The sequence below is a fragment of the Zingiber officinale genome, chromosome 1B (genome assembly GCF_018446385.1).
Source record: "Zingiber officinale cultivar Zhangliang chromosome 1B, Zo_v1.1, whole genome shotgun sequence".
Taxonomy (NCBI): Eukaryota; Viridiplantae; Streptophyta; class Magnoliopsida; order Zingiberales; family Zingiberaceae; genus Zingiber; species Zingiber officinale.
In genome coordinates, this window is record NC_055986.1 from 873,695 (window position 1) to 896,260 (window position 22,566).

A 22,566-nucleotide genomic window follows, 5' to 3' on the forward strand; every position below is an offset into this window, starting at 1 on the left:
GAGATTCAGGAGATAGAGTATAAGTCTGCTTATGGAGTCGACGGACATGTTAGACGGCTTGATATACTATTTTGGAAACTTAAGCAAGAAGAGTTTCCAGTCCTGGACAGTTATAGGATCTAGGCATTGATGCATTCATTGCTAGAGCATCCTAGGATAATAGCAGACTATATATGGGGGTGTCATGAAGGACGTGTCACATATTCAGTGCTGTGTGAGGAACTACTTCACCATATGAGTGAAGAAGAGCCTGAAGAGTCTGAAGAGGACCAGGAGATGCTCGAGGTAGATCCAGAAATGGATCTGATGGAGAATCCTGAAGCTGCCCCATCTGAGATTATCCCAAATGAGTTCAGGCTAATATGGATAATGTTGGCTGCTACACTAGTGTTTGTCCTAGTGGTAGCAGTGCTGACCTATCTAGTTTACTAGTGTTCTGTTTACTGTCGATATGTACGAACAGTGTTAGCTCATCTATTTTTTTTTTAGTCATGTAATAATTTTTGTCGTTATGTACGAACAGAATTAAATAATGAAAAGTTATGTTATATGTTAACAAACTTGGAAATGATTAGTTCATTTCATGATATGATTAGTTCATATATATATGATTTGTTCATATTGAATGATTCGTTCATTAGATGGGATATGTGTAATAAAATTGATCAATGTTGATTGGATTAGAACATACAAATGATGAATGGAAATAATATTATCACTTGATTTTGTAAACTAATTCTAATTTACACTGAGTCAATAATTAATTGCACATATAAATTACACTGAAATAATAAATAATGTGTTTATTTATGTAAATCATGACAACTAAAAATATCATAGCTGAACTCAATAAGGGTGAGAAATTATATGGGGATAACTACAAAATCTGGCACCTCAAGATACAATACGTTCTTGAGGAACAAGAAGTTCTAGAGGCTGTAAATCAGTCCATGGAGGAACTGGTTGATGGTTCCACAGCACAGCACAGACGTGACCTTGATGCCTATAAGGCATAGAAAAGGAAGGACTCCATTGCTAAGGGAATATTGATTAGTTCAATGGTGGATGACCTGGTGTTTGAATATGAGCCATTACCGTCGGCTCATGCTGTCTGGGTAGCCCTTAGAGAGAAGTACAGTGGAGTCAGTGTGAGTAAGCTCCGTCAGCTAACTATCAAGTTTGATAGCTGTAAAAAGTGCTCGAATGTTACCATGGCCCAACATCTCAAGGAGGTGGGTAACATGATTTGAGAGCTTAAGACTGCTAGTTATACGTTGACTGATGAACAACAGGTTCAGGCAGTTATCCGTTCCCTTCCTGATTCTTGGGAAACGATGAAACAGAATCTGACCCATAGTGAGAGTATTAAGACTTTCACCGATGTCTCACGCCATATGGAACTTGAGGCAGAGAGGATTGAATCCGCGAGGATTTCGGGTCAAGCTTTTGTAGCTGAAGGTTCTGGCTCCAAGAATAAAAACAAGTGGTTTAAGAAAGGAAAGGGGAAAGGAAAGGAGGTTAATGCTGTTGCTGCGAAAAACCAAATCAAGAAGAAAGAAAAGAAATATGGACAAAAACCTAAGAGCAGGTTGACTTGCTTCAACTATGGCAAGAATGGTCATTTTGCTCGGGAGTGTGCTGAGCCTAAAAAGGTAGATCCATTATTGTCTTCTTTCCACGAGCAATATGTTGCAAGTACAGTGTTGTTAGCTGATTCGTATCCTTTGTGGATTGTAGATTCAGGAGCAATGAACCACGTAGCTCGTGATCGAGCTACATATGTGGAGTACCGTCGGGTACCAGCTGGCAACAAGTGGATATATGTAGGAAACAATGCAAGAATTGAAGTCAAAGGAATTGGCACTTACAAGCTCAACCTACGTGGTGGAGGCACCTTGTTTCTACATGATGTCCTGTACACTCCTGAGATTCGACGAAATTTGGTTTCCGTCATTTGTCTTCTTAATTTAGGTTACAATGTAAATTTTTATAGCCGTTGTGTGGAACTTCGAATTAACTCTGTGTTAATTGGGTATGGTTTTTTAACAAATGATTTTATGGTTCTTGATGTGGAACCAAATAATAATGATGGTTGTTTTTCAAACATTACTCTTACTAGTAATGCTGATGTTAATGATGAAATTTGGCATGCTAGATTGAGACATATAGGACAAGAACGAATGAATAGATTAGCTAAGGAGGGTCTTTTAGGCACTCATGCTAAGATTAACTTGTCTATATGTGAGCATTGACTTGCTGGAAATATGACTAGGAAACCATTTGGTAAGGCTATTAGGGCTGAATCACCATTGCAATTAATTCATTCGGATATTTGTGGTCCAATGAATATGAAAGCTAGAAATGGGAGTTCTTATTTCATTACATTTATCGATGACTTCACACGCTTTGGTCATGTGTATTTGATTTCTTACAAATCTAAAGCATTGGATTGCTTTATTCGTTACTTGAACCAAGTTGAGAATCAATTGGAACGTATGGTTAAATGTTGGACAAGCAGAAAGCCGGATTTGAATAATCTGGGACCTTAGGGGTCAGCTGCCTACGTTCATGATAAAACTCACGAACATGGAAAATTGGGACCCAAAAGTAAGAAGTGTATCTTTATAAGGTACTCTGAGACTTCTAAGGGTTATGTTTTTATTTGTGAGCGACAAGATGGAACCATCTCTGAAATAGAGTCAAGAGATGCTACTTTTCTTGAAACTGAGTTCCCAACACGAGGTGAAGTTGATAAGACAATTCCTCTATATAAGATAGAGGAGGAGGATAATGTTCCTTTATCAACAAATCAGGAGATGTCTGAATCTAGTCAACCGAGTGGGAGTAACTTGTCACTGAATGAGTCAGTTTCTCAACAGTCTAACCTTCGGAGAAGTAGTCGTCAGATTATTCCTCGGAGAATGTTTGATATTGAGAATGAGGCATTGATGGTTCTCCCAGTTGATGATGAGGAACCTCGAACAGTTGAGGAAGCTTTGAGAAGCTCAGTTAGAAAAGAATGGAAGGTTGCAATGGATGAAGAAATGGAGTCAATGAGAAAGAATCAAGTTTGGGATTTAGTCGATCTTCCTCCGGGCCGAAGGACTATTGGGCATAAGTGGATTCTCAAAGAAAAGAAGAAAGCAGATGGATCGATTAATCGATACAAAGCTCGATTGGTTGCAAAAGGATATACTCAAATGGAGGGTATTGACTTTGAAGAGACATTCTCTCCAGTTATGAAGTTTGTGTCAATACGTGTCATCCTAGCTATAGTAGCACAATATGACATGGAATTACATCAGATGGATGTAAAAATGACTTTCCTTAATGGTAAACTTGACGAAGAAATCTATATAGTACAACCAGAAGGTTATGTTGCTGAAGGTCAAGAGAAAAAAGTATGTAGACTTAGGAAATCTATATATGGGCTAAAGCAAGCGTCAAGACAATGGAACATAAGATTTAATGAAGTAATATTGTCTTATGCTTTCGAAATGGTCAAAGAGGATCATTGTGTTTACCTAAGAAAGGAAAAAAGGAAAGCTTGTCATTTTGTCATTATATATTGATGATATGCTAATAGCTGGAAGCGACATAAAGTGTGTGATAGAAGTCAAATCCTGACTTTCATCATAATTTGACATAATAGATATGGGAAAAGCAGAGTACATCTTAGAAGTGAAGATCATTAGAGACTGATCAAAAAGGCTTTTGGGTTTGTCCCAAGAAGCTTATGTCACTAAGATGTTACAACACTTCAATATGTCAGATTGCAATATTGAACAGACGCCTATAGCGAGAGGTACTGTTTTGAGAAAAAGTATGTATTCCAAGACTCCTGAGGAAATAGCCGAAATGAAGAAGAAACCATATGTCAGTGCTATTGGTAGTTTGATGTACCCTATGTTATGCACTCGTCCTGATATAGCCTATGTTGTTGGCTTTGTTAGTCGTTTCCAGTCAAATACAGGATCAAGACACTGGAAAGCGGTGAAGAGGATATTCAGATATCTCAAAGGAACAGCTGATTATTGCCTTTGTTTCCAAGGATCAAATATGAGCCTAAGTGGCTACTCAAATGCAGATTGGGCAGGGGACCTTGATGATATAAAATTCACATCTGGCTATGTCTTCTTGCTGAATGATGGCGCCATCTCATGGAACAGCAAGAAGCAGGCTTGTGTAGCCTTGTCGACAATGGAAGCTGAGTATGTGGCTTGTGCAACGGCTGTGCAAGAGGCTGTCTGGCTAAAAAGGTTCCTGAAGCATCTGAAGATTGCTGATGATAGTGGGAGTCCTGTTACAGTGTACTGTGACAGTCAAGCTGCGATAGCTTTTTCCAAGGATCTCAAATATCACAGCAAACGCAAGCATATAGAAATTAAGTATAATTTTGTAAGGGATATTGTTGACAAGAAAAAGGTGATTCTTGAGTACATCCCTATACGAAATATGCTTGCTGATCCTTTTACTAAGCCATTGACTAAAAAGTCATTTCATGGACATGTGAAGTCTTTGGGACTTCGAAGAATGTAACAATTGTAAAGACATTTTGATAAATGAAAAATGTCATGATCTATTCAGTGTATATGTCTTTGTTACATTCGAATAAAAGTCTCGATAAGCATGTTGGCAGATTGAGATTGGTCCACTCACATGGACAATCATCTCTATTTGTTAAGTACAAATAGGGATAAGACTGTTACTTATGGGACAGCTTATGTAGTTGTGAATAGAGACATACCCATAAGTTAAGGTCGCCTTGATATTTGTGTCAAGATAAGATCATTTGTGTAATGATTGGAGTAAATGCACCCACCATTTACTGAATCTGCTTGAAGCCATATTAGAATTCATATGTTGAATTCAGGATTAGACATTGGGAATGTCTAGATCGAAATCTGTACGATGTTAAATTTTGAGAAAAACATGCGCTCTTTTTAGTAAAGAGAATAACATCGTAGCATGTGATTCATACCACATGTGCTATGACGACAATAAGAATAGTAGGAGAATAGATCCTTGCTTCTCTACTATGTGAGACCCTTGAGATTATAAGTTTATGTCAATTTTACCCTAAGTGACTATTTAGCTGTCTACTTGAAGTTTTGATCAGTGTCTGCTATTTTAGCATGTTTCCTATTGGCTATGGATGATTCGGTCTATGGAGCATAACTAGGAAAGCGACTGATTAGAATGAATAGATTCTAGCTAAAAAGGAATATTAAGATTGATTTACATTTGTGACATTTATTCATTGGTACCAATTACATTTTTAGTTTAGTACATAAAATGTAATTGTGAATAATTTGTTTGATTGGAGATGTTGAACATGCTCTTGACATATGGTCAATTTGAGGGATTAGAGATGTTCATGATGATGTAAATAATTTAATCTGAGGTAAAAGCAAGTCATTTATGTATTTGATTCGTTCTATGGACATTTATGTCTCTGATTCGTTCTATGGAGCAGCTAAGTAAGATGTGACAATCTTCTTAGCAATTGAATGTTCACTATGCTTGCTGTCGCACGAACCATTTTCCCTAATGTATGGAATGAATGTTCTGATCTGGTCTTCGTAACTTGATCCTCATAAAGTCTATGTGACTTATTTGATCTTTGTGACTAATTCGCTCTGGTCTTCGTGACATGATCACCTTGTAGTCTATGTGACTGACATAGTCTATGTGACCATATAACCTTATGGATTGACTTAGACGAGTGGGAGATGTTGGGCGTTACAGGAGATGAAAGGGTTCATCTTTTTCGCTGCTGCAAACGGCTGTTTGCTGCAAACGCCAGGGAGACGAAGGGGAAGACGAAGGGACGTCCTTTCCCCTTCGTCTTCCTCAACCTTCCTATAAAAGGAGCGTCCAAGTACAGATCAAGGAAGAGGTGCAGAAGGTTTTTGCGAAGGTGATCAGAAAGCACTGCCAAGCTGTGAGGTGATCGTGTGCGAGCAAAGGGAGAGCATCCAGAGGTTGGGATTTGGCTCGTGAACCTTGAAGTGTTTTCCGACAGCTCCGTGATCGTGCTTCCGACAGTGGCAACCCCTTCGTCGACCGGTGATTCTTCAGCGACGTCTCCATCGATTCACTGTGAGTGGTTACCGTTTTACTTCGTTTTAGTTTTCATGCTATCTGGACCAACATGGAGAGGAGGCGTTCGAGGTTGGATCGGTAGGTGCTGTTGTCGCTGAAGTTGCCGGCGTTGGGATCACAGTTCTGGAACAGCGCCTGGGCGCCGGCGAAAGAGTGGAAGAGGAGGAGGGAAAGCAGAAGGGAGAGGAAGGAGGAAGCCATGGTGGAATTGGAAATGGAATGTGAACAACACATCGAATCCAGACACCCTGATTAATTTCAACGAGAAATTTCAGGAGAAAATAAAAGTCAAAGCTATGGAAAGACTCGTGATTCTTGCTCGAGCGAGAAGAGAAAACGAAATGGCGTTTACAAAATCCTAAAGCACACTCCATAATCTGCATCTGGGAAATTAAATTAGCTTTCAGCTCCAACTGGTACTAGTAGAGTATAGCTTGCAAAGGGAAAGAGTAGTGATCGACAATTTATCATCTGGGTTCCAGTTCTGAAATGGACACCTCGTTTGGCGACATGGCCACGGATCGAGTGCCGCTCTTCTCCAGTGCACCGACCGGTAAAGCGGAGCTGTTGAAGACCGGCACGTCCTTGAAGCTCTTGGCGCCGCAAAACGCAGGCTTGGAAGGAGTTTGGACGGACACCGTTTCAGAGCTCAACATCAGGTCCACCGTTATCATGCTGGGCCGATCCGATGGATTCTCCTGCACGCACAGCAACCCAATCTGGAGGCATCGGAGCACGTCGCTGCCTCGGTACTCGTCGCCCAGAACTGGATCTACAATCTCCAACGCAGCTCCTCCACTCCACTTCTCCCACGCCTGTTCCGAACAACATAATGCACCCACCCATGAATTAATGTACACTACTTTATCAGATTAAAAAAACTTCTTCTATACTTACGAATCTTAGAAGATCTTCTGCGGTCTCAGAATCATAGCTTCCGCTGTTTTTTCTACCCGTCAAAACCTCCAAAACCAGAACACCGAAGCTGAACACGTCTGACTTCATCGAGAATTTACCATGCATTGCATACTCCGGTGCTATGTATCCACTAAATACATAAAATCCAATTAAGCAAATGATTTTTGTAAGAAAAAGGAAAAATCAAATTACTCACAAAGTTCCGATGACTCGGTTGGTGGTGCCTTGAGTCTGGTCGCCGTCGAAGAGTTTGGCTAGGTCGAAATCTGAGATTTTGGGGTTCATCTCTGCATCTAGCAAAATATTGCTGGCTTTCAGATCCCTATGTATGATCTTTATCTGGGACTCTTCGTGGAGGTAAAGCAAGCCTTGAGCAATTCCATTGATGATCTTGTATCTCGTTCCCCAAGGTAATTCCTTACCCCTCGCAGGATCTGCGTAGACAGTGTTCGAATGATTAATTAGCAGTGTTGCAGTGAATTCAGATTATTCATTTGTTGTCGTTTTTTGTTTCTATCTAATGTAGTCTTATACGTAATGATAACTAGATCTTGAGATACATCATATGGTTTTGATTATCTATTGTGCTTTCAATTAATGCTTGTATTTATGTGTTGCAAATCATCATGTTCATGATAAGTAACTAATTGATTAACGAAATAAAAATTACCTCCGGAGGAGGTGGGCGCCGGAGCCAGTTGCATCGCTGACGGCGGGGGCACAGAGATGTTGAGGGTAGGGGAACCTTCGAAGAAGGAGTAGAGCTCGAACCTCATGCTGCAGCTCTCGCCGAGTAACCTTCCCCCCTTGTTTTCCCACGAACAACGGCGACATCGGAACGAACAGCGAGCCCAGGCACTCCCTGCACTGCTCGTGCGACAGGTCGCGCGTGCAGTGCATCACGTCGTAGATGGAGGGAAACTTTGCCGTGGAGTAGCCGGCCTCCCCGATCGCGAACCGCTTGCTGGAATTGGCCGCCGCATCGGCAGTCCGGTTCATCAGCATCCCCAACAGCCAGGCGAACCGGCTCGGTTCCGGGGCGTTGTCCCTGTTGTTAAACTCCAGTGGCTGGCGGTTGGAGGAGGAGGTGGGCAGCGGCTGATCGGAGAAGCGGACGAGGCAGAACTCGTACCACAGCTCGGCCGCCCTGTCATTAGGGCAGTTGCGGGTGACTTGGGCGGTGGCAGTGTCAAGGCAGGAGCGGCACTCGGTGGCGTTGATGTCGCCGCGGCAGTTGACGAGACCAAACACCTGGTCGGACCCTCCCCCGAGACTGGTATTGAGGAAGCCGGTGGCGTAGCCGTCGGAGGCGAGGGTGGAGAGGAGGCGTTCGAGGTTGGATTGGTAGGTGCTGTTGTCGCTGAACTTGCCGGCGCTGGGATCACAGTTCTGGAACTGCTCCTGGGCGCCGGCGAAAGAGAGGAGGAGGAGGGGAAGCAGAAGGGAGAGGAAGGAGGAAGCCATGGTGGAATTGAAAATGGAATGTGAAAATTTGACTCCAATTACACTCTAATTTACTACACCATGAGTAGGGAAAACTCGAAATGGGGATGAGGATCCTCGATTTTTTGGAAATGTGATGAGTTTAGGACGGATATGAGAATACTCTCCCCATCCCCGAACCCGTACCGAATATTATTATTATTAATATTAATAAACAATAATATGATTTTTTTTAAAAAAATATTAATAATAGTGTTAATATTAATATTAAAATTTTTGAAAATATTAATAATAATAATAATATTGATATTGATATTAATATTATCATTAATAATTATTATTAAATAATAATAATAATACAAATTAAATTTAGAAATGGGACGGGGATGGGGAATCCCGAACCCGTGGGTTCGGGTTCAGGGAATTCCCGAACCCGAAAAAACGGGAACGGGATGGGGATAGAAATGACAAATCTGTCCCCGTCTCATCTCATTGTCATCCCTAATGAGTGCGCGTAGAAATTGGTCAGAAAATTGACTTCAAAAATGTTGTAGCGTCAAAGACTTAATCAAATACCAATCACAATTTTCAATAATATATTTATTTTTTTTTATCAATAAACACGCAAACTCCTGATGTGAATTCATTTCCGGTAGTCATCCATGTCTCCATTTCTATACGCGCACATCAATCCCAGACACCATGATTAATTTCAGCGAGAAATTTCACATGCATGGAGAAAATAAAAAATGAAAGCTATGTGGAAAGATTCGTGATTCTTGCTCCACAGAGAAGAGAAAAACAAAATGGCGTTTACAAAATCCTAAAACACTACACTCGATAATCTGCAGCTGGGGAATTTTATTAGCTTTCAGCTTCAACTGGTACTAGTAGAGTATAGCTTGCAAAGGGAAAGAGTGCTGATCGACAATTTATCATCTGGGTTCCAGTTCTGAAATGGACACCTCGTTGGGCGACATGGCCACGGATCGAGTGCCGCTCTTCTCCAGCGCACCGACCGGTAAAGCGGAGCTGTCGGAGACCGGCACGTCCTTGAAGCTCTTGGCGCCGCAAAACGCAGGCTTGGAAGGAGTTTGGACGGACACCGTTTCAGAACTCAGCATCAGGTCCACCGTTATCATGCTGGGCCGATCCGATGGATTCTCCTGCACGCACAGCAACCCAATCTGGAGGCATCGGAGCACGTCGCTGCCTCGGTACTCGTCGCCCAGAACTGGGTCTACAATCTCCAACGCAGCTCCTCCACTCCACTTCTCCCACGCCTGTTTCGAACAACATAATGCATCCACCCATGAATTAGTGTACACTACTTTATCAGATTAAAAAAACAACTTCTATACTTACGAAGCTTAGAAGATCTTCCGCGGTCTCAGAATCATAGCTTCCGCTGTTTTTTCTCCCCGTCAAAACCTCCAAAACCAGGACACCGAAGCTGAACACGTCTGACTTCATCGAGAATTTACCATGCATTGCGTACTCCGGTGCCATGTATCCACTAAATACATAAAAGCCAATTAAGCAAATGATTTTTGTAAGAAAAAAGAAAAAGCAAATTACTCACAAAGTTCCGATGACTCGGTTGGTGGTGCCTTGAGTCTGGTCGCCGTCGAAGAGTTTGGCTAGGCCGAAATCTGAGATTTTGGGGTTCATCTCTGCATCTAGCAAAATATTGCTGGCTTTCAGATCCCTATGTATGATCTTTATCTGGGACTCTTCGTGGAGGTAAAGCAAGCCTTGAGCAATTCCATTGATGATCTTGTATCTCGTTCCCCAAGGTAATTCCTTACCCCTCTCAGGATCTACGTAGACAGTGTTCGAATGATAAATTAGCAGTGTTGCAGTGCTGCGACTTGCATTTCATAAGAATGGAGAAATTGATGGTTACCAAAAAGGTGTAAATCGAGACTTCGATTAGGAACATATTCGTAGATGAGCATCTTCTCCTCCTCCAAGCAAACTCCGAGGAGTTTCACAAGATTCCGGTGTTGAAGCTTCGCGACCAAAACTAGTTCATTCTTCAGCTCTGCTAGTCCCTGACCCGCATTCAGTAGTTTCTTTACTGCTATTTCTTGTCCATTTGGAAGAAACCCCTGCAAATGATTCAAGCAAAATATGTAATGTAAACACATAACAAAAAATTATAATACCGACATACGCTTTTGAGTTTAGATATACCTTGTAAACTGCTCCGAATCCACCTTCGCCGAGTTTGTTATCTTCAGAGAAGAAGGCTGTCGCGACTTGTAGTGTGGAGAGATCGAACAATATCGATTCGACACTCATGATTTTCTCTGCTTCAGTTTCATCTATTGATGGAAGATTAAAAATTTTTTAGATTGAATAAGAAATTAAACAATATCATGTAGCTTGATAATTAATTAATTATGCCGCCTCACATTGGGGTGCCGGCTTCCTCCTCCTCCAGTAGCAAATGCAAATTAAGAAGATGAGAGATATCGCAGTCACCGATGGTATCACAATCGCTAGAACAGTTCCAGTAACATTCTTTTTCCCTGCAGCTAGCAAATCTCAACATTTAATCATTTCCTTCCCGTAGAGGATTCTTCAGACGTTTTATTCACTATCAGGAAGTCTTGGTGCTCATCCACGATCAGGAGGTTTAAATTTTACATTACATATTAATTATAATTGGTTTAGTGTCACGTCGCTGGCAAGACAATGACAGTGCTGAAATCAGGGTTCTGACGGGAGACTTTGCTTGACTTTATCGAAAGTCATGAATTTCCAATAGAAAATAGACAAATAGGCAGGATTTCTCATGGCCACTAACCATAGTGGGGCCGAGCAGTGGATGCTTTGCCCAAGCACGAGGACTTACAGAGTCAACAAATTATTGGACCTATCGTCCCTTGCGAGACGTCAGTAAATAAGTTTGGTAGCAAATTGAATGTACTTCATATCGATAATTAAAGCCAGAGCTGAACTTATTTCTCAAGGGGAAAAGAAAAATAACCCTATATTATTCCAGAATATCCGAAGTTAGAAATGAATTTCTAATGAAATTAATTTGGGGTAATTAATTAGCAATTCTTATACCTTGTCCGGAGGCAGGGACAGCGAGCGGAGGTGCTGCAGCAGGCGGCGCGGCCGGACTCGTGGCGTTTTCCAGCGGGACCGTGAGCCTCAAGGTGGGTGCGCCCTCGAAGAAGGAATAGAGCTCGTACCTCATGGTGCATACCGCTCCGAGGACCCGTCCCCCCTGCCTCCCCTCCAGGAACGTCGGAAGCGGGTCGAACAGGCCGCGCACGCACTGCTGGCACTGAGACGCCGACAAGTACGGCAAACACTGCACCAGCCCGTACACCGTCGGGTTCTCCGCCGTGTAGTTGCTAACCTCACCCGTCGCGAACCGCGTGTCCGACCCGGTTGCGTTGTTGAGGGTCGAATTGAGTAAGAAATTGAGGAGGCGACTGAAGCGTTGCGGGCTACTGACGTTGGCGGTGTTGCCCAAGAGGATTGACGGGTCGTTGCTGGTGGAGCCGAGGAATCGCTGGTTGGAGAAGCGGAGGAAGCAGAAGTCGTACCAGAGGATGGCCTCCCTGTTGAAGGGGCAGATCTGCTGCGAGTCCTGCGACGCCGTGTCGAGGCACCCGCGGCACTCGGTGGTGTTGACGTCGCCGCGACAGAGCGCCAGGCCCATCACGAGGTTGGGAACTTGGCCGACGGTGGTGGTGGTGAACCCGGAGGTGGAGGCGTTGAGGGAGAGGGTGGATAGGAGGCGATTGAGGTTGGTTTGGTAGGTACTGTTAGCGGTGAAATTGCCGGTGGTGCCGCAGACGTCGTACAACGGTTGGGCCGCGATGAGACTCGTAGAAGAGAATAGGAGGAGGAGGAGGAGGAGGAGGAGGAGGAGGAGGAAGAGGCTGTGGCGGAAGTTGGTGGAAGGAGACATCGTGATCTGATCGATATTGCTGATCAGCTTGAGAAAATAAGAGAGCAGAGGTATGGGAAATTAATAGGACGTATGAAGGTCTTCAGTGCATAAAAGTATGCTATACGCCACATTAATTCTTCTTCAAACCAGGGTGAACTCCTAATAAAAATATAATTTACTAAATTTTGACTTACAAGCTCGATTCTGAAAATTTATGTGGACTTACATGTAGCAGATCGAGTGGACGGATTAATTTTCAAAAGTTTTTCTTTTGAATTTTTTAAAAGTAATTTTGGGATATGGTAAATGATACGGTGTATAAAGAGGGGTCCGATAAAATTAGGTAGTCATAAATTAAGGAGATATGGTAGTCAAGGATAGTCCAAGGTCAAAGGGACATGGTGGTCAGAAGTCAAAGAGACTGACAATCAGCAGTTGGGAGGGGAAAGGAGTTAGACCTCCTTATGTTATTGATCACATAATTCTCGATCGGGGTACAGACAAATCAGATTCCCAGATCTGAAGACACAGATACAGCCTGGAGTAATGTCTGACCTGCCTCGACTGGTCGGGTTTACTCACCTACGGGCTACATAGTCATGCTCGGTACTTTCAGTAAGACAGCTCCCGGTCGACCCTTCAATGATCTTGGCGTTAAAGATGGGTCCTCACCACAGTTCGTCTCCGTCGTCAAGACTCGAGCCATGTGGTACACCCGAACGGTCATCCCGAGCTATCCGCAGTTAAACCGGGGTGGGACAGAAAGCACTAGGTGACAACGATGTCAGAAAATCGTAACCTCCTGTCAGGGAATAACTGTCATACATCAGGGAATATCTAATGGTCTGTTATCATTTGCGAATGGAACCTTCTTTCAACCAATGAGAGGGTATCACGTATCCTCCATCAGCCGACAGGCCCTGACACCTAATATTTTCTAACATTGGTCAGGTTTCGGAGGTACGCATTGTCATATAAAAAGGGAGGTCCTCTCCCTTGAGTAGATATGTGCACATTCGTACTCGTCTTCTGCGATTCTTTTTTCCTTCGTACTGTTCTTCTGAAAAAAAATACCTAACTTGAGCGTCGGAGGTTCTGCGCGGGGGGCTTTTTCCCTAGTTTCTAATCTCTAACGTTCTGTGTGCTTGCCTGAGTGTGGGCAGAGCCTAACTACCGTTAATTTCGTCACCATTGTCCTTCAGTTCCACGTGAGGGTCTATTTTCAAGTGCATATGTGCTAGGTGCGTCCAAGACGGCTCTCCGTCAATACCGACGTCATCTTAACCCGTCTTTATCTAACTCGAATTTCAAACCGGATCAGTAAATATAGAGATACAAACTTCTTTATACACGAGGAAACTCATAATAAAAACAACAAAATATGTTTGCACAGACTTATGTACGCATGAGCTCTTCATCCTTTATTAGGGATTCGTTCGATTATGCCTGTAAGGGCAGTACCCCAATCCTCTTTTGTAATTTTTTTTTTTTTTTGAATTTATGGATGTTAATTAGGATTTTATCTTAGAGTTTAAGAATTGAATTATATTATTAAGAATAAAAAAATTTCAAAATGGAAAATAAAATATTTAGGTGCTCATAAATAACAGGTACGGGGAATTATGTCATTGTTATGAGATTTTTTCATTTTAATTTTTTTTATATTTAATTCTATAATTTAACTTTTGAATCGCATGATAAAATTTTAAATAAATAGTTTACTCATAAAAAAATAAAAAATTAAGAAAAAAAAACAAAAAGAGTCGGGGCACTGCGAGGATCGAACGAACTGATCATCGAACCTAATAATAGTATAAAAAATATTAAGATATAATTTTCTCTGCAGTTGACCAATTCAAGACCTGAAGAAAGGTGACTCGTGGACGTACACTGCACTGCAAATGTACGATTCTCGTCGATTTCGTGGCAAGAACGGACACGACTTGTGACGTAGACAATTTTTAAATCATATATTATAACTTTAAAATTATTAAATCACCTATCTTTATATTTCATCGTCATCCTTAAATTAAAATCATATCAATTTCATTCTATTTAAAAAATCTATCAACGGATGTTGACTAAAATTAGTTGATAGAACTAGATAACTCAAATGATATGAAATTAATTTTTATATGCTCAATTAGTTTTCTTGATTATAAAAATATTATTAAACATCAATTTTACCTAATATATTAAGAGTAATGATTTTTTAAATATAAATGAAACATTCGTACTCAAAAAATATTTGTTCTCAATATATTTGGTCAAATTGATATTTAATAATATTTTAATAATCAGGAGAACTACATTAACATATATGAGCTCGTTTTGTATCATTCCGAGGTCTCTAAGTTCATCGGCTGATTTTGACTGAAATTGGTTAATGGACCTCGAATCCTTGAAATGACATAAAATCAGTTTTTATGTGTTCGTCTATTTCTTTTGATTATAAAAATACTATCAAATATCAATTTAACCAAATATATTGAGAGCAATGATTTTTATGAAACTATGGTCAAATAGCCGAAATCGGCTGATGGATCTAGAGGACTCAGAATAATATAAAACTGGTTCCTATGTGTTCGTCTAGTTCTGCTGATTGTAAAAATACTATCAAATATCAATTTGATCCAATATATCAAAAACAGTGAATTTTTAAATATGAATTAGTTTTTTTAATACATTCATGTTTAAAAAATTATTACTCTCAATATATTTTGTCAAATTGATATTTAATAGTATTTTTACAATCAGGAGAACTAGACGAATACATAGAAATTGATTTCATATCATTTCGAGATTTTTAAGTCCAACAATCAATTTTATCGAAATTTATTGATGAATTTTTGTAAACACATAAAAAGTAATCAATTTGATTGAAAAAAAAAATGAATGATTTTTTTTTTCTGTCAAACTAATTTAAGGATATGGGTAAAATAGAAAATGGATTCTTAATTTGATATGGGTAAAAAAATAGTTAATTATAATACACGTGTCTCGCTCAACTATTTTAACCCAAAAAAACGATTGCACAATTATACATATTAGCCACTAGAAAGTTTCAATAAGACCAGCTATTTCAAAATGTTTGATTAATCAGACCAATTATTTTGATTTAGTTTTTTTAAAAAATGCTCATTTAAATTTCTAGAATTCATTTGATTTCTTTCTATCAGAATATTACTTCTTAAAAAAAATCTTAAAATTAAATATTCATTTAATTACATAGATTTTTTTTTATTTTCTAAACTTAGAAAAACTATGGTATTTCTCGTTTTTTAAAAAAAAACAAATAATATGTATTTATTTATTTATTCTATAAAAAAAATATATATCTATGGAATGTGAACAGATGTATGAAGACTCTTAATTGAGGCTCATTTATTTGACGGCAATTAATTGTTATTGAAAAAAAAAAGAAGACGACATAGTCGATGGCTGACTGGGTCAGAATTGAAGGCTAAAGTTGAGTGCCGTCCGCATCATGCATGCCCAATCGAAGCAAACACAAGGCAAGGCAAGGTAAAATTTCCACCGAGCTCCATTTAGTTTAAGATGAATATGTTGCGTGTCAGGGTTGGACCTCTAATAATAGATCAAGGATCTATAATTTAAGATTTAGTTATAATATATTATTGAAAAAATATTTTAATAGGTAGCGAGTCTGAGAATGCTAATTGTCAGGATTATTTGTTATATGTACTTTTTCGATTTATTCATATGGTCGATAAAATTTATTTATAGAATCAGACCGATTAACCTAGATTCAACGTTACCTACATAGTTAACTATTTTTGTTTAAGATGAATTCGTTTAATCTAAAAGGTAGATTAGTAAAAAATATGGTGGTAAATGAATCAAATATATTTAGTAAGTTTTATTTATATTAGTTAAATATATATAAGATCAACTAAATAAATAAATTTTAACAACTCGTTAAATTAAATATAAATTTGAAAATATATGTATTTAATTAGTTAATATTCATGGTGGCAAAAGACGAATGCGTTCACCCCCGACGCTCGCGCCAATCCGTTTCAGGACCAACAGGCTACTAGCCTTTAGAATAGTGGCTAACACATTAGGGAGTTATTTACCTCGCATTTACCGAGATTCAAACCACAAATCTCATAATGATAACACCTCATGCGCTAGCCATTAGATCCATCTGAGGGGGTAATTAGTTAATATTCATGAACATAGATTATGAGTTGTTTGGGAAGAAATTTTATGAATAAAGTTTATGAATTATATTAATCAATAAAATTATTATCAACATGTTAAATAAATAAATAAACTTATAAAATAAATAAATAAATTTATATTATTAAATTTAATAATCAATTAAACTAATTTAAAATATAAAAATTTTAAACAATCAACTAATTTAAATCACAACCCGATAATATTTAAACATATCAAAGGTGGGGGAGCCATCAATAATAATTCTCTCTTAGCTTCTTCATCTTTTCTTTCTCTATTCTCTTTTCACTTTTCTCGTCTCCATTTCTTCTGAATTTGCCATCAACGTAATCCGTTAATATAAAATTATATTAAAAATTAAATAATGCATGCGATTGAATTGGCTGACGAAAAATTTAGATTTGATTTCTGTAGATCCAGATACAGTTAATTATGAACTTGACAAACAGGATCGGATTCCAGAATTAGAATTGAGGAGACTTGAACTTAATATAGAAGATGATCGATGATTGTTCCTAGAAAAGGAAATTGAAAGACTTTCACTAATTTTAGTGATACAATTATAATTCTTTTTCAAACAAGAAATAATCAGCCAGTACCATACCCAGGGTTAAAGTACAATTATTAAATGATTAGTAAAGAAGCTAAACAAGTTGAGCTAAAAAAAATCAAGAACTGAGTCCTTGCTTCCACATAAAGTTTCTAAAATTTATATGGGAAAACGGGACATACACGACCTATGTAAATTTATACTAAATTTGGAGCCAAACAAACAAAAATATCATTTATTCCAAATGATACATTATTTTTGTATGGGAACGTCAAGGCACCCAATGAAACCTTTGCATTTAGTGGAAATTGATTCCAAGATTTATTAAAACAAACATTCATGTAATTACCATCTACGCTAATCTGTATTTACTAGCTAATGTCTTAATATGTAATAAAAAAAATGAAATCGTCACCTTAACGGTTACTCCATGATAGCTCCATACTTCCTGTAATGAAGTAAATCATAGGGGCTTTGCCCAGCAACAATAGTACATACAGGGTGGGTAAGATAATTAACGGGGCATTCAGTACCCGTTAAAAAATGACCTAGACTTATTTACATTAATATACATTCACAAACCATCTACGTTAGCATGTGGCCCGTGGCCCGTGGCCCGTGGCCCGTGGCCCGTGGCCCGTGGAGGTAAAAACCAACTAGTTGATGTCTTTAGATGTAAGCAAAAACTAGGTTAAATCGGATAAATTAACCAAACTAATTGAATTTAAAATTTTAGTTAAGAAACAAATGTCCAAAGATTATTTAAATAACTTGTTAGAAAATTAGAGGTATCTACAAACTTACGCAATAAAAACTAATTTTTTATTAGAAATTTGTTGGAAAAAAAAATACTTCCTAACATATGAGTTTCGAAATCTTCTAATTCTTCTTGGATCTCCCTGATGCAAGAGGAGTTGCGAACAAGGCGAACTGAGCAATTAGGGTTTTGGCAAACTCGCAGAGGCGGGGCGGGAAGTCCAAAAATAAGAGAGGACAGGAGATGAAGAACCTCATCGCGATTAGGGCCAACCTAGAGCATCACCCCTCGGCGGCACGAAGGAACTGAACAAGACAGTCCAAGACAGCCCATATGTAGATTGTTACAACGATCCCGTCTCTCTTCCGGATCCGCCTCTTCAAAAATATTTTTTGGGCTGGGCTACAGCCCAAGACAGCCCATATGTAGATTTGTCTCAATGACAAGTTGCACATATTACTTGACATTATTAAACAAAGTTTAATAATTTATAACAAAGTTCAGTTTTTTTAATGGACTACAAGGTCTATTATTTGTTGGATGGATAAGTTCACTAAAATAATTAATGAATTGACTTTTTATAAGAGTTACCGACGAAGAAAGTATTATTAGCTTAGTTTGGTTTTTTCTTTTAAATATTTTTGGGATATGGCAAATCTAGAGACATAGATTTTATTATACATGAAGAAGCACTCATGAACAGAAGATCAATAATAAGCTTTATTTAGATAATTTTCTAGCTCTGCAGTTGACCAATTCAAGACTTCTGGAATTTTCTTCCCTTTATTTACTTTAATGGCAATTCTTTTTGTGGCCTCCTGGCTCCTTCTCTTCGAAGGTAACTCGTGGGCGCAGCCAGGCACCGCAACCGGACGATTTCTTGCCATTAAAGAGGACCACATCTGCATGTGCATTAATAATAATTATAAGTGCTTGTCCAATAATAGCCTTCAACTATTTTAACAAAAAATAATTGGTATTTATTTTCCAAAAACAAGGGTAGATATCCAGTAAATAATTTTTTTTATAAATAATATTAATTGATTTTATCATAAAATTATAAACATAAATTTTATAACGGTGTACATAATTTCTAATGGCTACGATCGTACGGATACAAGTTTCTTACCTTTTCCTCCTTGTCAGGGGGAGGGGACGGCGGGCGGAGGCGACGCAGGAGGCGGCGTGCCGTTTTCCAGCGGGACTGTGAGTTTAACCTTGGGCGAGCCCTCGAAGAAGGAATAGATCTCGTACCTCATGGTGCACGTCACCCCGAGGACCCTTCCCCCCTGCCTCCCCTGCAGGAACGACGGCAGCGGGTCGTACAGACTGCGCACGCACTGCCGGCATTGAGACGCCGACAAGCTTGGTAGACACTGCACCAGCCCGTACACCGTCGGGTTCTCCTCCGTGAATTTGCTCACCACGCCCGTCGCGAACCGCTCGTCCGACCTGGCTGCTCTGTCGAGGGTCGCGTTGAGTAAAAGATTGAGGAGGCGAGTGAAGCGTTGTGGGTTGCTGACGTAGGCGGTGTTGCCCAAGAGGAGTTGCGGGTCGTTGCTGGTGGAGCCGAGGAATTCCACGTTGGAGAAGCGGAGGAAGCAGAAGTCATACCAGACCATGGACGCCCTGTTGAAGGGGCAGACCTGCTGCGCGTCCTGCGTCGCGGTGTTCAGGCACGCGCGGCACTCGGTGGTCTTGACGTCGCCGCGGCAGAGCGCCAGGCCGATCACGAGGTCGGGAATTTGGCCGAAGGTGGTGGTGGCGAACCCGGAGGTGGAGGCGTTGTGGGAGAGGTAGGATAGGACGCGATGGAGGTTGGTTTGGTAGGTGCTGTTAGCGGTGAAGTTGCCGGTGGTGCCGCAGACGTTGTACAACAGTTGGCCGGCGATGAGACTCGGACAAGAGAAGAGGAGGAGGAAGAAGAAGAAGTGGTAGACTGAAGGAGTCATTGTCATTGATATCGCTGAGAAGATAAGTGCTACGTAGCAAGAGGAAGTGGTGGTGGTATACCCTTTTGGCTTTTGTATATACATATAGCATGCCACTTTCTAGATGAAAACAATAATAATCATTTAGACCTGTAATCATTCTAGATGATAACAATGAAACTAAGTGAAAGAAAATAAGGCTTGAATTACGCTATTAAATTGATGACTTTTGATACACTATAGTTTTGAATGGACTAAGTTTAGAAGATATATTTTTCACGAAATTATTTCAATCAGTTAAGTTGTTTCACCAAATTAATTGATAAAATTTGTAGGAGGATTCACAATTTTTGGAATAGAGAATTAGAATTGGGCACTTGTTGATACTAGAGGTATAATTTGGATAATTAATTACACCCAAACAATTTGTGTGGAATGTGAACAGATTTATGATTAATTGAGAGCAGAAATGGTGGCTCGTTTAATTGATGACAGTTAATTGTTAGTGGGAAAATGAAGATGGCATGATGATGGCTTAGAATGAATGGCCGGCAAAAGTTGACTAGTGCCCAAGTGTAATGCAACTGGCGGCGTCCCATATTCAAGTCAACACAGGCAAATCTTCCATCATATACCAAAAAGTCTACTTGAAGCTGTTTTCCAAATTAAATGGTTTGTAAGAATACTTTTCTTCAAAAATCCATATGCAAGATATAGAGGAATGAATACGTTTCATCCTCTTCCACATGAAAATGAAATAGATCTAAGATACATTTCAGTAATCTTTTCTGTTGAGAAATCAGTAAAATATCCTTCCCCCACTTTGAACCCTTCCTCCGCAGCAAGTCTCTGGACTTCACCTTGTACCTGATCAGCCCCTGTGATGCTCGTATCAAGCAGATTGCATGCGACTTCAATGCAGCCTGCAGCATGAGATAGGGCGATAGCTTGCACCGATTTTAGCCCACCTCCTCGTTCCCTTACCTTGCTCGCAATTCTCCGAACAGAGTCGATATCAGTGCACCAGACTGGGATATTGTAGTTGTCGACCCAACGTGTAGCTCCTACGACTACAATGCCTTTGGATGGTGGAGGCTGAAGGGGTCCAACATCAGGCCTCAGCTCCAAAATCTCCATTTTCAGCGAGCCTGTCCATTGATTTCCAGCCGAGTTGGGTTTGAAGTAGCCAAGCTTTCTTCTTATCGAATCAAGAGTTCTTCCTCCTTCATGGCATGCTCCATATAGATAGATTGGGGCTGGATTGCATTGCACAAGAGTTACAAAACCAACAGCATGATGAATGAAAGTTTGTAAGTTAACATAAGAAGCAACAGGAACCTTGGAGTTTCTTGCCAATGTCACATGCCACTGATTTTGCAATTTCAGCCACTTGGGGAAGCGTAGCTTGGGCCAAGGGATGGAAGCAGATGTGGTCTACAACTCCAAGACGAGGATGACTTCCATAATGCAATTCGAGATCGATAGCTTCGAAGGCTGCTTTAACCATGTCAACCACCGCAGTCCTTAGTGGACTTGCATCTGAGTGTATGGAGAGGGGTGAAACAATTGTGTAGCCAACTCGATTGTAAACTTCATCCTTGAATTTGTTAATGAGAACGACTTCTGGATGTGCTTTTGCAGCATGCTCAATCAATTCCAAGACACGAACATTTCGGCTTTCAGAGATGTAGAGCTTGCAGCAAGCGAGCATAGTTTTTAGCATCTTGGCTTTGTTGTGCCCTTTGTTTGCAGATAGTTAGGGAGAGAATTAGCCCAAAAAAATGGAAATTACAGCCTAATGCATCTGTTAAACATCAGTTCACGAGCATTTAAAGACAGGTTAACTGATGAATCAAGTATACACTTGGGTGTTTTCACAAAACCATTCTGAATTTTCAGAAAAGGAAAAATCTTTACACATACTCCCAAATTCTCAGTTAGTTGTTTATCATGATAAATTTCAGTTAGATGCATGGATCAACAACTTGTGAAGTTAAAATGTGTGCACAATTTGAGATTTTGATAAATTCGAAGCTGATTGCTTTAAGAACAGTACATGGTAGATTCAACAACTTGCTGTAAGAACCCCAACTTGTATATTTCTGTTGACAAAAAAGTAAAATATATAAATAAAAAAAAAATCGTGTTCATTTGAGTTTGCTGCATATTTATCTCACAATCTAGTCCGTCCAAAGACGAATTTGACACACAGGCGTACAAAAACACGTACGCTGGAAGCAATCCCTAAATATTTGGGTTATGAACCAATTGTTTTTCCCCTTCTTCTAGAAGGCATCATTAGGAAAAGAAAAACTAACTTGATCGGAGCGCAGTTCCAATGGACGTTCTTCTGCCGGCTTCATCGCCTCATCGTCAATCGATATGGCTGAAAGGAATAAGAGGAAGCAATTGCGAGTGAGTGGCTAAGATACGCCCATATCGATTCATTCGATTGACCTTAACGCCCTCGGTTAAAATCAAATCAACGGTTGATGGTTTAGTGACGCCATAATCTCGACAAAGATCCACAGAGTATCCATTCATCATGATATGAATAAAGTCTTTTTGGTTGAATTTAGTGGTTAGTACATGATATGTTATCATAATAAAATCTGGGATTCAAATATCTTATAAAGTCATATTCACTTTTTTTTTTTTTTGTCATAATCATGATAAATAAAGAAATTGAAGAATCTGGTTCGTTTGTTTTCCAAAGAAAAAAAAACACTTTTTTCTCCAT

At 39.8% G+C, this 22,566-nt stretch overlaps 4 protein-coding genes across 6 annotated transcripts; all 4 read right to left on the reverse strand.

Annotated features, from left to right (window-relative positions):
- Window positions 1-6,483: 6,483 nt before the first annotated feature.
- Window positions 6,484-8,489, reverse strand: LOC121977083 (cysteine-rich receptor-like protein kinase 6). 2 transcript variants are annotated; one of them, XM_042529956.1, is made up of 4 exons: window positions 7,694-7,932; window positions 7,220-7,457; window positions 7,003-7,153; window positions 6,484-6,920 (listed from the first exon to the last, which is right to left on the reverse strand). In XM_042529956.1, the coding sequence occupies exons 1-4, from the start codon at window positions 7,797-7,799 to the stop codon at window positions 6,573-6,575; spliced, it is 843 nt and encodes a 280-aa protein (XP_042385890.1). In that variant the 5' UTR covers window positions 7,800-7,932; the 3' UTR covers window positions 6,484-6,572. The 2 variants fall into 2 exon arrangements, with proteins under 2 accessions (XP_042385890.1, XP_042386402.1); XM_042530468.1 differs by lacking the exons at window positions 6,484-6,920; window positions 7,003-7,153 and having other exon boundaries at window positions 7,296-7,457; window positions 7,694-8,489.
- A 667-nt stretch (window positions 8,490-9,156) lies between these two features.
- Window positions 9,157-12,474, reverse strand: LOC122045958 (putative receptor-like protein kinase At4g00960). Of its 2 annotated transcripts, none has more exons than XM_042606422.1 (7): window positions 11,545-12,474; window positions 10,884-11,000; window positions 10,663-10,793; window positions 10,373-10,577; window positions 10,049-10,286; window positions 9,832-9,982; window positions 9,157-9,749 (listed from the first exon to the last, which is right to left on the reverse strand). In XM_042606422.1, the coding sequence occupies exons 1-7, from the start codon at window positions 12,398-12,400 to the stop codon at window positions 9,402-9,404; spliced, it is 2,046 nt and encodes a 681-aa protein (XP_042462356.1). In that variant the 5' UTR covers window positions 12,401-12,474; the 3' UTR covers window positions 9,157-9,401. The 2 variants fall into 2 exon arrangements, with proteins under 2 accessions (XP_042462356.1, XP_042462348.1); XM_042606414.1 differs by having other exon boundaries at window positions 10,884-11,006.
- A 6,068-nt stretch (window positions 12,475-18,542) lies between these two features.
- Window positions 18,543-19,907, reverse strand: LOC122045979 (cysteine-rich repeat secretory protein 38-like). Its single transcript, XM_042606443.1, has 2 exons — window positions 19,025-19,907; window positions 18,543-18,797 (listed from the first exon to the last, which is right to left on the reverse strand). The coding sequence occupies exon 1, from the start codon at window positions 19,851-19,853 to the stop codon at window positions 19,038-19,040; it is 816 nt and encodes a 271-aa protein (XP_042462377.1). The 5' UTR covers window positions 19,854-19,907; the 3' UTR covers window positions 18,543-18,797; window positions 19,025-19,037.
- Window positions 19,908-20,470: 563 nt separating this feature from the next.
- Window positions 20,471-22,267, reverse strand: LOC122045973 (formimidoyltransferase-cyclodeaminase-like). Its single transcript, XM_042606434.1, has 3 exons — window positions 22,145-22,267; window positions 21,165-21,566; window positions 20,471-21,082 (listed from the first exon to the last, which is right to left on the reverse strand). Exons 2-3 carry the CDS (start codon window positions 21,547-21,549, stop codon window positions 20,559-20,561), a joined length of 909 nt encoding a protein of 302 aa, XP_042462368.1. The 5' UTR covers window positions 21,550-21,566; window positions 22,145-22,267; the 3' UTR covers window positions 20,471-20,558.
- Window positions 22,268-22,566: the final 299 nt, after the last annotated feature.

Excerpts from the sequence above, each read along its gene's own strand:
- LOC121977083 (XM_042529956.1), bottom strand. The coding sequence starts at position 7,799 with ATGAGGTTCGAGCTCTACTCCTTCTTCGAAGGTTCCCCTACCCTCAAC. Across the intron at positions 7,458-7,693 it reads GGCGCCCACCTCCTCCGGAG|ATCCTGCGAGGGGTAAGGAA; the intron begins GTAATTTTTATT and ends CTGTCTACGCAG. Across the intron at positions 7,154-7,219 it reads AACCGAGTCATCGGAACTTT|TGGATACATAGCACCGGAGT; the intron begins GTGAGTAATTTG and ends TTATGTATTTAG.
- LOC122045958 (XM_042606414.1), bottom strand. The coding sequence starts at position 12,400 with ATGTCTCCTTCCACCAACTTCCGCCACAGCCTCTTCCTCCTCCTCCTC. Across the intron at positions 10,794-10,883 it reads GAGGAAGCCGGCACCCCAAT|ATGAAACTGAAGCAGAGAAA; the intron begins GTGAGGCGGCAT and ends TTCCATCAATAG. Across the intron at positions 10,578-10,662 it reads GATTCGGAGCAGTTTACAAG|GGGTTTCTTCCAAATGGACA; the intron begins GTATATCTAAAC and ends AATCATTTGCAG.
- LOC122045979 (XM_042606443.1), bottom strand. The coding sequence starts at position 19,853 with ATGACAATGACTCCTTCAGTCTACCACTTCTTCTTCTTCCTCCTCCTC.
- LOC122045973 (XM_042606434.1), bottom strand. The coding sequence starts at position 21,549 with ATGCTAAAAACTATGCTCGCTTGCTGCAAGCTCTACATCTCTGAAAGC. Across the intron at positions 21,083-21,164 it reads CATTGGCAAGAAACTCCAAG|CCCCAATCTATCTATATGGA; the intron begins GTTCCTGTTGCT and ends AATGCAATCCAG.